The sequence below is a fragment of the Paramormyrops kingsleyae genome, chromosome 3, assembly GCF_048594095.1.
Source record: "Paramormyrops kingsleyae isolate MSU_618 chromosome 3, PKINGS_0.4, whole genome shotgun sequence".
Taxonomy (NCBI): Eukaryota; Metazoa; Chordata; class Actinopteri; order Osteoglossiformes; family Mormyridae; genus Paramormyrops; species Paramormyrops kingsleyae.
Window position 1 is genome coordinate 17,946,889 of NC_132799.1, and position 13,317 is coordinate 17,960,205.

Here is a 13,317-nt window from a genome sequence, read left to right on the forward strand (position 1 = left end):
ATATTAAGTTATATTTTTCTATTGTATCAAATACTTATTTCATGCAATAAAATGCAAATTAATTATTTAAAAATCATAGAATGTGATTTTCTGGATTTTTATTTTTTATTTTTTTGATTCTGTCTCACAGTTGAGGTGTACCTACGATGAAAATGACAGATCTCTCCATTCTTTGTTAGTGGGAAAACTTGAAAAATTGGCAGTGTATCAAATACTTATTTTCCCCACTGTAGATGGGCTGAAGCACCATATCTTGTGACACATTCAGAAAACACCCTGTAACCTATTTTCTCATGCCTTGGATAGATCATAATACCTCTGTGAGAACTGCTAATTAAAGAAAGTTGTTTTTGGTCTCAACTTCTGCATACAGGATAATTATTTAAACTGTAATGAAAGATTAAATTGGACACAGTCTGAGAAACTTGCATTTCCCTGAGCTGTTTTCCTCAGTCCCGATCCATGGAGTTCACGTCCCACTGGATGGGAATGGAAACTCAGTACAGCCCTTCCGATTGCTCCATTCACTGTGGATTTTAATCTCGTGCTCCATCAGACTAGAGGTTAGACACGGACGCTGGAGGAAGCCAGCGAGTAGGCTTCCATTACCCACTGTATTAAATCAGCGCTGACATTTACCCGAAAGATCTGCTTTTTACATTCACACAGAGTGCGTCTTTAAATGCCAGTAAAAACAGGAGGGCAGTGACAAGTAAACCGTTATGTTTCTGTCATGCTAGCAAAATAACTCGTTTAGCAATGTGACGATTCTCATCTGCGGGCAGGATCTTTGCACCAGCACTAACAGGGAGGTGATAAAAAAATTAATAATCAGAGACCAGGCCTGCAATTTTGCACTTAAATTTCCTTCCATCTTGTAGAAATAGCACTTCAGAGGAGATGAGTGCTCAGGATGGAAGCTGAGAAAGCTGATTGGATGATAAAAACAGACAGGTGAACCCTTAGTCGGCATTTGCAATTTATGGAACTCTGGAATCTTAAATGTTCACATGCTGCACAGTATTTTTTGTTAAACAAACAAAACATTATATTCTGATTTATTAGGTTCATGAAACAAGACATATTTTTCCCCTTTAATGGACATTTGCTTCTGGATATGTTGATTAGTTAAGATCAATTTCTTCCATAAGATTGAAGAAACAGCTGTGTCTTTATCAAATGGCTGCTGTTTTCTAACTAAAGTGAAAATATTTGTCGCAAAAATCCCGAGAGTCAAAACCACAGCAAGCTCCCGTTACGTAAAACAGACTTTATTGAAACGGTGAGATGGAAAACAAAACTCTACAGGATAATCTCTCTCACTGGACTGGGGTTTTGCTGTTCCGAACTTTCAAGGAATAACTCTGTCCCGGGGAGGCATCAATCTCCGAGCTGGGTCGGTTCTTCATCCCGCTGCCGTGTTCCGCCAGGAGCCAGAGCGGTCCGTAGGGCCCTTGGGGAGTGGCACACCCAACCGGGATGGTAGGATCTGACTGGACGGCGGCCTGCACTCATCCTAAAAACTGTTCCCACCTCTGGGTGTTGCTTTCTGTCGCGTTCCAGATACGTGACAAGATTCCCACCTGGGATTCTGTGGATGTTCTGCTCACCCGCCCACCATCAGGTTTCACACATATAGCCATCCGTTTCAGGATGTTTCCTTCAAAGAGCATGTACGTTCCTGGCTCTCCTTACAGCAATGACAGACAACCTAAGAATTAATCCTTTTCTCGGTCAGTTCTTCCATAAGCTGAAGATATTACATTAAATTTCATTGCACTTAACTGAAAAAAAAGGTCTGGTGCTGACAGAGGAAACAACTACAAGTTTAAAAAGTCGCTCATTTTTATCTGTGTAGCTGATGGCTTTAACAATACAAGGACAGGTTATGGTAAGAGTTACAATGGTAAATGATACATGAGTTTTACTCCACGTAGCAAACCTTCCAACATATACAAGTTCAAAGCTGATGTTTCTTTGTGTAGAGCCCCATTCCTGACTTAACCCTACTATTGTAGTTAAATATTTATAAAGTCTGTTGTTTGAGGAATTCAAGAAACTGAAGGAGGGTGAAGGGCATATCAAATCATGATTTAAGAACACTTAACACTAGAAGAAGACCAGCATCGTGTGTCTTAATAAATCCATCAACTCAGCCTTAAACATTTTCATTCTCTTTGTTCAACTCTGTTAAGTGCTCTATAGAACTAGCATGATGACAGATTAGAGGGTTCTGACACGTTGACGCAAACATCAGACTGTGGTTTTACTGTATGCTGTAGGTGAAGCCAACCCTCCCTCATTATAAAGCATTTAATAACTGTTATTATTTTACTGAACTTTAAATATGACTTCCTTTGCAGTTAAACAAGAACTTTTCAAATAAAACAGAAATATGATCCAGGCAACTTCCTGTCTGCTGAGTCACCAAATTTGATTGGGAGGGTTCATCATTGTCTTGGCGACCAGCTTGCGTGCTAATTGGCGGCGTCTCCTGGAAGCAGCTGGGCCCGTGCTCCTCTCACCCTCAGCGCTTTTGCACAAAGTGTCCTCCCCCTCGGACAGGAGGGATAGAGATGAGACTCACCTGGCATCCGCTTCTCTCCCCTGTTTTCACTTTTCTCAACTCGTGTCATTAATAAACATTCTATTAGGAATCATGGCTGCCTGCAACAGTCTGAAATGTATTATTTAGAAAGTACACTACACTTTGCTCACCACCGTCATGATAAAAGCCAAAAAAAAATTAGACAGTTGCACCTTTACACTGGGCATTCAGATTGTCAGATCGTTGTCTGTTTTGTTGTATTATCCCCAAACAGTAGCAACACATCATAGACTTCACTGTGATGAAATCACATGTAGATTGCTTTTTGAAGTCCCAGGAGAGGCATAGAGTAATGATCTCCTGTAAGGATGACAGCCATTGCTTTGGTGGCCTACCCAGCTTTAGGAATGAAAAAATCAGTCATCCATCCATTCATTTATCCATCCATTTATCCATCCATCTTCCAGCAGCTTATCCAGGATGAGGTTTGCGGCTGTGGAGGTGGTCACTATTATTATTATTATTATTGTCTGCCGCAGTTACGGTTACACTATAGTTCTGAAGCTATGGGGATGGTACTCAGATGTCAAAGTGTACTTTGTAAACAGCTGGCAGAGATGCGAGCCTGACTTGGAGTTTAAACCAGATTCAAAAAGTCCATAAAGGAAATAAAGGTTCTGTGGCAGTCTTTTTTTTTTAAAGCTTACGTTCGGGTAGCCTTAAAAATGATCCTTCACCCCATAAAGCCCATGTGATTTATGACCTGTTCTGAATCGGCCTGGGTTTCCTCATGTGTAGGAAGCTGAGCTTGACCAACAGGACAGGAAGAACCTTCCGCAGCCACCCCCCCAAATCCGTACCGTACCTCACACCGGGCCTACACGCCGTCCGTAATGATTAAAAAATGACCCAGGTGATGGTAACAGATCGCATAAAACGACGTTGATGTTTGCGTGCAAGTTTCTCTGCTCGAGCTGCTGCCTCTGCTGAACAGCAGCGATGTGGACAGACTGCGGCTCGGATCCAAGTCTTACAAAGTGGTGTGGAACGTCCTGGGAATGGCTCTCAGCCTAATGCACCCTTCCCAGGTTGTTCCATGCCATGCCCAATTTGTGGACTCACTTTCAGCCCCCCCCCCCCCCACACTCCATAGAGTACCAGATCAAAGAGAACTTTTGTCTGAGAGGGGACAGGGACACAGAAGAGAGGAGCTGGATTGAGTTACTCTATAGTATTAAGAGAAATATACTCTGACAATAGTCTTGAGGAACTAGTATGCATATAAGAAACAAAATTCTTTTCAATATTTCTAATATTAATGTTCTTTTTTAACTGGTGAGGACAGAGACAAAATGGTCAACTTGCAAGATTAGAAATTAGGACCTGTACACATCTATGTCAATGAAAGACTGTGATTTGTGGAAGCAACTTTAATTTGGCACTGTATGCAGTCCCCTGGCAGAACAGAACAGGCAGCAAGGATTTGGCAGTGTTGGGTCAAAGCAGAGTTCCAAGCCAATATTCATATTTGTGTTTCTAAAATTTAGCTAAATGTTTAAATGATCTGAAAGACTGACCATCATGTAGGTCAGTTCAGTAATCGGGTCATAGGACGTTCAAGGTTAGCAGACATCGTTGCTCTGGAATCCGAGTATCACCTGACATTAATCACTATGTCACATGAGATATCCAGAAGAGGAAACTTGCCTGTTGTGAGGAAGCCTCCATCATTTTTATTTAGCAGTGAGATACTTAGTTCTTTATTCTGTATCACCCTTGAGTAATGTTTAGGGGACCACAGCCGTGTGCTTTTTCTTTGAAAACTGGACCAGCGTCTTTGTCCCAGTACATTCTGGCAAATCTCCTCTGACTCCACTGCACAATAAACAGTGAGTTCTCTGTGAATTAGTATGCAGTTGTAGTCTGAGTTCTGCTCTCTCTTTATGTTTATCTTATGACTCAATAATGGCATGGGTGCAGTCCAGCAGAAGAGTGTCATTGTGACTCAACTGCTATCACATAAATGTCTCTTTTAGGTCCGGTATCTTTCTTTGTTAAGAAATAATTCACCAACATTTTAGATAAATTCTCCTATCGTAACTGAGCATATCTGATCAAAATGACGGTTTTCGGAAAATAACAGAATGATAAGTCTTGGAGAAGTCTCAGGGGACTTGAACAATGTGGAAATGTGGTCTATATCTGAAATGGATCCCAGAAAAGTGAACTGTCTTTTTTCCATCATTAAAAAAGCTGTAGATACAACGTGCTTCCTAAACTGAACAGAAAATTACCACACTGTTCAGTTGAGCTAAGATAGCATTTATTTATAAACCCCTAAATCTGCCTTTAATAGATGAATCCATTGGTGTCTGTGGTTTGTTTCTCATAATGAACTAATCAGCCTGCTGTTTGCTTTCCTGCAAAACGTCTCTTACTGAGCATAATTGCCGTTGACCTGGTGTTCCGCCGGAATATCTGTGTTTCCTCTTTGACTCTCTTGAACTGGGCTGTTGACGTCTCAATACACGAGTTTTACAGATTATGCTGGGTCCTGATCCAAGGATGTCCCCATAGTAGAAACTTCTGGAATCTTTGTTTTGTTTTACTTGCATGCGGCCATGTGGAGGGCAGTATTGGCTGTTATTTAATCCCTTATCCTTAAATTCATTTAGAAGATTAAGATCATTAAAAGCAGTCTGTACCCCAGTCTGTATACACCACAGTCATGTGCTCTGTGCTGCGGACTAGGACCTGTGTGACCGTGACCAGAATAATCTGTTGGAATATAGTTGTATAGTCCTCCACCATACATGGATGTGTAGTGTTATTTTATTTCTGTTTTTCATGTACCTGGGTATTTTGGCCTATGTAGAAAACAGGAAAAACTTATTGAAAAGTGGTTCAATTATTTAAATACAGAAAACTGGATTTACTCCACTTGTTGGGTTAGCGCTTTCATTTTAGTATGGCCAATATGTATTATGACATTTTCCAATATATGACAGACTTTTCCAAAGTTAACTCCTTCTATCTATAGATAGACTAGGTTTCCCAAACTATGGACCCCATATGGTCAGAATCCAACACAGTTTGGAGATATCCCTGCTCAAACATATCTGTGTTTAAACTGGGAAATCTCAAACTGCATGGAATTCTGGCCATCCAGGACCGGAACTGGGGAATCCTGACCTATAGCATCCTGTGGTTTATGACGGGGAAATAATCTCCACATTTCGTCATTATACCTTGCGCTGTTGTAAAACTGTTGTGCTGATTTTATTGTAGCATACCACAGTACAATTTTATGAAGTCTCCCTTGTGAATGTCTACTACCACAAATGACAAGTGCTCCACAGAGTATTCTGTAGCCTTTCCATCTTGTATAATTATTAATTAATTAATTAATTAATTAATTAAATTTAACATGTCCCACAAGCCTGCAGTTGGAAGGTGGATGTAATGGATGTATGGAATGAAAGATTATAACCAATACTGCAGTTTGATCTTGCAGTAGTTAACTGTCAAAATAGCCGACCGTGCGGCTGACCATTCCAGTGTGCCCAACTAGGAAATATCTACCCCTCTCCCCAACTGCGTCCTCTCCTGTGCGATTTCAGGGCAATTCCAGTATTCCAGTATTCCAGTGCATGGAATAGGAGCCACCAGACAGACTAGTACAGGGGAGCTGGTCACTGGGTCAGAGCATGCATGCACACAATTATACACTAAGGCCAGTTCACCTGCAATGCGCAAGAGCAGTTCCTTTCGTTGGAACTCTTAGTGCAATCTTCAGGGCATTTTAAGACTGCTATCTTTTAAATGAACTCTTGTTTTGGGACCAGAGAATGTATGTGGAGGAACTTCATTATATACATAATAACTTGCTTTAGACATTATTCAGAATCACACTATATAGACAAATAGCAGCAGACCTACTGATTCTGTGCTATAATAATAATCTTTGTTTTCTGTTTCTGAACTTGTAGTAGTACTTATGTGGATTCAACAAAGCACAATGGTTTAGTGGTATCAGGGAGATTTCCTCGCTATTGGTAAATGAATCACGTTTGCACAGCTGCGATTTTGCTCAAATCGAGAGTCTAACCTCTTCTGAGGATTTAAATCGCCGCCCTGACATTTTTTGAACAGCTATAGTGAAGTTCAGAGAAGGAACATCTCGCACCAGGTTGCCATTCTTTAAGTACTTTTACGTATTGATTTGTAGGAGTTAGCACCTGACGCATTTTTGAGTGACTGCGATGTCACTCCATTCAGAGCAACAAAACAGGGAATTAATCATCTGTCCAGCTGAATCTCCTATCTTCAGCTATGCTCCATGCTAAAATGATACATCTGAGACCTTTCTAGAAAAATAGTAAAACAGGCGTCCCACTGGGCGTATTACAGGGCAAGCCTCAGTCCTGCAGGCTGTCCTCTGACAGGCAAATTCTGGGTTTCCTGAGCCCCCCACCTTCCCACATGTCTGTGGTTCATCTGGGATTGGGAAGACAGTGGATTCGGACTCAGGGCTGAAGAAAAAAGACAAAAGTCCACAGGCCAACCCAGAATTTGGCATAAACCTGAGGTGTGGGTGGTCCAGGTGTGTGGGAGACTTTAAATGAAAGGTGCCCATTGGGCGGGATGGCTTTCTGTCAGATGGCAGGGCACAGGGGAGCTGGGGACGCTGAGCAATAGGATGACCTCCAGTAATAACACAAAACAGGCAAAGAGGACCTCATGGCAGGAGCGGTCAGTGTTTAGCTCAAAGCTATTATATGGCTATAATGTTGATTGAGTCTTTGCTGACTTTTGTACCCCAGAAATACAGGTCTGGTGTACAGTACAGTTATCTTAGCCATTTATGAAGTGTCCTCTTGTTAATGTGATACAGTACATTAATCAGTGTACATATGAATAGCATTTCCACTGCCCCAGTAAGATAAAGGCATGCTCCCTTGATGGAGAGCCTCGTTTTTGACACATGATATGTTAATTAATGTGGTGCTCTCCTCCACATAGCTTGCTCGGTCTGTTCCCAGTGGACGGCTCGCTGACGGGGCTCCCTGAAGCCTATGCAGCTCTGGAAGCCTGGTATGAATGGCATTCTGAGACCTCTGCCCTCCTACTCAGTGGTTTCTCAAGATGGTTTCTGCAGAAGTCGGAGCTTAGCAGATTTCCATACGCAGCCGCTCGTATGGACTGAGAGATAGCTTACTATAAGCATGTACACTCAGTAATCAATACTGGGGCAGAGAAGTTCTCTTGAAAGACACAGAGACCCTAACAACATGCACAAATGTCTGAACGGACATTGTTTTGCTCTGCCAGTATACATTGTTAAAGCTCTGAATGTGTTGCAGTTCCCACACCATAGCCTTCAAAGGGGAATCGCTGGATTGACCAAACTGTTGATATAGCTAAAAAATATAGTGTAAAGTTCTTGCCTTGTTTCTTGGGTAACATTGCATCTTTTTTGAGTAAGGAGATAAAAATTAATATTTAGGAAAATTTCCTACAGCTCTGTGACTGAGATACAGTATATTAAAACTCTAATACAGAGCTGAACCTAAAACCTCATTCTGTATTAGAAGTAATTAGAATGAAATACTATAATTATTTACGAAGCAAGTAGGGTAACACTTTATAATAATGTTCATTTATACCACATATATAAGCGTTTTGTTAAACATTAACTAATTTTTTTACAAAACTTCAATAAGACATTTATAAGCCTGTAGCTAATGATGAACAAATTCTTTACAAATTCACAAGACATTTATAAGCATGTATTTAAGGGCTAACTAATCATTTGCAAATTTAGTGTAGCTGAGCATTATTATAAAGTGTTACCAAAAGTAGACGTGTGATTTATATCCGTTTTCATAAACACGGTGTAGCCTGAAATGTACAGATAACACTTTTAGACTATGAGAAGCCTTGGCCGTAATGTCGGAGAACCGGGATGGCTGCATTTTAGGGACAGTCACAGTACCAAGTTCACACTGCTGTCTGCTCTCACACTCAGATTAAATCCACAGCACATATGTGATAGGCGTGAGTGAGAAAGAGCTGAGTGACAGGTCACATGGGCCCCGTCCATCCACCTCCTATACCCCGCTCCATCCTCTTTTCCTTCCTTCTCTGCTGCCCTTCTTTTCTCCTGGCTCAGGGAGGAATGTGTCCTGTCCACGGCTTAGGGGACATGGCCGCCATCTTTGAATTCCAACCGTACATATATTCAAAACTACCTTGAAACCTAATGGCCTCATTATCTCACTAATGCCTTTAATGTGTTTGACTATTTGTGCCAGGTGAGTTTTTTTGTAGTCTGGGAAAGTTTGATGAGTGTTTGAAAATGAAACACCTGAAACCATTAGCTTAAGCAAACCAGTCATCATGTAGACTGGGTGGCATCAGCCTGTCCAGTCAGGACCTGTTCATCGGGGCATTAAGTCATACTGAAATGTCTTCGTTTTTTCTCTCTTTTTTCACCAGCAGTGGTATTGATTTGTGCATCTCTCTTTGATTCCATTCATCTGGTATGTCCTGCAATAATTCAGCTTACATAAGTCAAGCAAAAGCCTTGTGGAGATTTTTTTGTATGCAGATTTATTGTTTTGCCGCTTGTAAAAATAGTTACGGGATGAACTATGGGATTCCTGTTAATGATTCAGAAAATAAAGTGAAACATTTTACGTAAAAACAGATGAATACTGAGAAAATGGCATTAATGAGATTATTCCCTTGTTTGTTTGTGATACCACATCTGTTGAGACAGGCGTTCTTAACAATTTATTGTTGTTCATTCTGAATGTGCATGTACAGTAAGATACCTGTGTCGGGGTCTGTACCGTCCAACCCCGCCCTCTGTGACCCTTCCACGTTTGGCCAGCAGGCATTGCAGGCCATTCTGCCTTTCCCCCCTCTCTGTCTTAGCTCCTAGTCTTCTCTAGTGTTTCTCTGTTCCCCATACTGCTGCATGGGTCAGTGGGCTGAGTGTGTGGCTCAGATATTGTTCCCCCATATCATGGGTTCGAGACTGGCTTAGGACCAGTCTCGCACATTTTTGTTTTCTGGATTTTTGTCCTCTAGTGTTTATTTCGTGTTCGTTTCATTCTTATTCTATAGTTTCCCAAGGTTGATTTTGATTATTTTTATGTATTCTTGTTTCTAGTTTTTCCTGGTGGTGTCTTTAGTGTTTATTAATTCTCTTAGTTCTCTATGTTCTTAGGATTATTGTGTCCACCTGTTTCTTGGTGCTCCTGTGTCTCACTTGATTGGTTCATTGATTAAGTTACACCTGTTCCTTGTTTTTCCCTGGATATATGTGTATTTAAGTATCATCCCTCATTCTCTGCTTCAGTCTGCCATTGTAATATCATGGTGTAATGTTGCTATGTGTTTTGGTCCTCGTTTCCTGATCATGTTCCTGATCATGTTCCTGATCCTGCTCTCGGTGTTGCCCTGTTCCCTGGTTGTGTTTCCCTTGTGTTTTTATAGCTTGTTTTAGTATAAAGTTCTGCTATAGTTTTCTGACCCCTCGTGGTCCTTTATTTTGTGTGATTTCCAGTGTTCTGTACTTCCCTTAAATAAAACCCCTTTTCGTTTTGGAGCTGCTAGTGACTCTCTTCCCGCCTGCACCATGCCCTGAATCCCTGACAACCTGACACTACACTAGCTCAAAATACAAGTACTGAACAAACTCTACTGTCATACGCATCCTATGGAGTGTTTTTTGCCATCTGTTGCTAAAAACATAAATTGTGAATGTTAACCAGCCATTGTCAAAACCAAAAAACAATGGAAGACATAGAGTAAGTATTAAATTAGTGAAGATTATCTGTTGAGGCAGTCTTAATTTATGGAAATGGAAAATGACCAATTAAAAAAAAAAAAAAAGTCTGCCATTTGCATTATTGCATTTTACCAGTCATTGGGGAAGAGTTAGAAAGTTATATGGTTTTGTATTCTGTCCACGTTTAACATAAATACCATTAAATCATATCAGAGATCATGTAAGCATATGCATATGCGCTGATACTGTAGTCACATGGTCATGGGAAGATTTAGTAGATTTTTGAATTTCAAAAACATTCCTGAGTCTGTCTTAATAGTAGAAGATGAACACAGAGATGCAAAATCCAGAGACGTGAAATCCATACATCTTCAATGCTGCAATGAATGCCTTAGTGCTTCAGGATTTGCTTCTGTACATGTGGGACCTTACTGCTTCAAATAATATTACAGACCATTGTCTAGTATTTAGGTCACTCCAATAAGCTATAAGTATACAGTATAACAATAATATTATCTAGCTAAATGGGTTCTTTGTCAGCCATATGAAGTGAACATGGCAGTTTATAAGGATGTGGTTTTGGCAAATAAAATATCAAAGTTTTCATTTCTACTACAAGTGTTCAGGAAATCTATGGAAAGCCAGTGCTCCACATTTCTGTCCCATTTTTGCAGTATTCCATCTGTAACCTATCTCTGATTCTTTACCATTGTCTGGTTGAATGAAAACAGCCTAGCAGAGAGGCTAATTAGTCTTGAACTCCACGCCCCTTTTTTGTTTAGGCAACAGCTAGGGGGCTGTTGCTTGATAACTGGGCCTTGATGGATTTTGTGGAGCTGTTTTAGGAGCCTGAGGGCAAGTTCTTGGAAATGCTTAGTGCACAGATTTTGTCACACCTTGAGAGGAAATGACAGGGCACTTATAGAACTGATGACCTCAGCAGGACAGAAACTTTAAGAGATGTCTGCTCTGAAGAAGGGTTTTAAAGCTTTTTCTGCTCCCATCATTTTAAGGGAGATAAGACACATACCCTTGAAATTGTCGGCCATCCCTGTGCAGGCTGCACATTCACCTACAGCTACTCACACACATGCATGATTGACCTCTGACCCCTGAATCACCCTTCACTCCCCATATTAAGTTCCCTTCAAAAAGGCAACTGGATCATGTCCTTCTGTCATCAGGACACAGGACTTGCCAGGGAGATACGCCTCAGTGCTGCCTACTCGTCTTTTGGTCATCAGCTTGCTTTCCCCTCATGCTCCTGCGTTCTACATGTATCTCAGCAGAAGGACAGATGTCTTAAGTCATTCATTCACTGAAGAAAAAACCTGGAACTTGGTCCATGGAATGGTACAGTCAGTTATTTTTTTTACATTAAATCACAAACCAACAGAAATTTCTCAGAGAGATTTTACAATTTGTAGAGTTTTCCATAGCAGTGCTTTTCGGTTGTTTGATGTCCTGCTTTCTCTGTGACTCTAACGGTAGATTGGTCTGTCTCATGTGTAAAGACACCCTGAGGCGCTTGAATGAGGAATGAGGAAGGCAGCATCTCAGGTGTGTCTGCACACCCTCAGAAACCTCCTGGCCAAACTCATTACTGGTAGGACTCCAAAGTGAGGCATCCCCCAGTAGGCTAGCAGTTTGGGGTTACCTGTATTGTATGGGGTTTAAATCTTAATTCTAATTCTTTATTCGTAATTTAAATTTCTATAATCCCTAGTATGCATGTACAAACTGGTTCTGTCCACAATTCATGGCATCTATCATGGAAAAATATCTATCTATATTTTGTCACTTTTTGTTACCAGTTTGGGTGTATGTAAGTGAGAACTTACAGTTCTGGTTTATTGTCAGTCTTCAGAAGCTGTTGTAAATGGTCAGCATCTATCAACCTTATAACATAAACAACCCCTTGCTTGCCGTTGAACCTTTGTCTTAACCAATCAGCCCTTTGCATGGTGAGGTCATAAACTCCTGCAAGGTGGACTGGCTGTCAGACATGATGAGGTAATGCTTCCCAGGATGCCACACCCTGTCGAATGGAGTATGGGACAGGAGGATTAATGCGAGGGAAAGAAGAGGGGGGAGAACAGGAGAGGAAAGTTCATAAACGATCCCAATCCGGCGGAGCTGAAGATCCGCTCAGCATGATGGGCGAATGGATGAGCAGCTGAAGCAACAGAGTGCAGAGTCTTCTATGCTGGGAAAATAAAATTTTTTAATGAGCCTTCAGAGTAGCCCATGTGCTGCTCTGCATTATGTTGATTTTAAAGTTTTATTATTAGCAAGAAGTGAAGCTGAGACATAGTCACCTGACTTAATGTCAGACCCCTGGCTCAATAGTACAGAGCAGGTCTCAATACACTGCTCCCAGTTGGTTTGCTTGGCATTTAATGCAGTCAGGGTTCTGGAAAAGAAAACCAGAACAAGTTGTTCATAAACAGTAGTTTTGCTAAGTAGTGGAGTATAATGAAGGGTCATTTCAGCACTTTTTTTGGCATGGGAGCCGCCATGTTAACGAGCGTGACATGAGTATATGGTCCACTGTCTGTCTCTGTGTAGAGGTTTTGTGAACTCCCAGGACTCTCTGCTGTTTGTCCAGCTGCTGACGGGGACTCTGGATGGGAAGCTGCAGCTCTTCAGACCGGCTGACTGACCCAGCAGTGGAGCCATCCTCCATGCTTACCCATGTAAGTCCTACTTGCACATTTCTGCCTTTTCACTGAGGATTTGTGTGTCTTTCTCACTCGGACTTCAAACTGCACTCTCATCCTCATTCTTTGGCAGAGTGTGACTGCGCCATTCTGGAGATGAGCGTCTAGGCCCAGTTCAAGGTCTCACATTTTGGCTGAGCTCTAAACACAACAGGAAACAGGGTTTTGGGACTGGCGTGATGGAGCCAGCAGCTCAATAAACTTTAAATAGCAGCATAAAATTTTAAAAGTTTAACCTGCGCTCTCACACT

At 41.3% G+C, this 13,317-nt stretch overlaps 1 protein-coding gene across 2 annotated transcripts in view; it reads left to right on the top strand.

The window, feature by feature from the left end:
* Positions 1–13,317, top strand: part of wdr27 (WD repeat domain 27) — an 87,432-nt gene that overhangs the window by 72,769 nt on the left and 1,346 nt on the right. Inside the window, exon 25 of one of the 2 annotated variants that reach the window (XM_072709758.1) lies at positions 12,955–13,042. In XM_072709758.1, coding sequence (XP_072565859.1) covers positions 12,955–13,008 — 54 coding nt within the window. In that variant the 3' untranslated portion in view covers positions 13,009–13,042. Of the gene's footprint in view, positions 1–12,914; positions 13,043–13,317 lie in introns of both variants that reach the window. The other variant, XM_023830256.2, reaches the window with a different exon arrangement.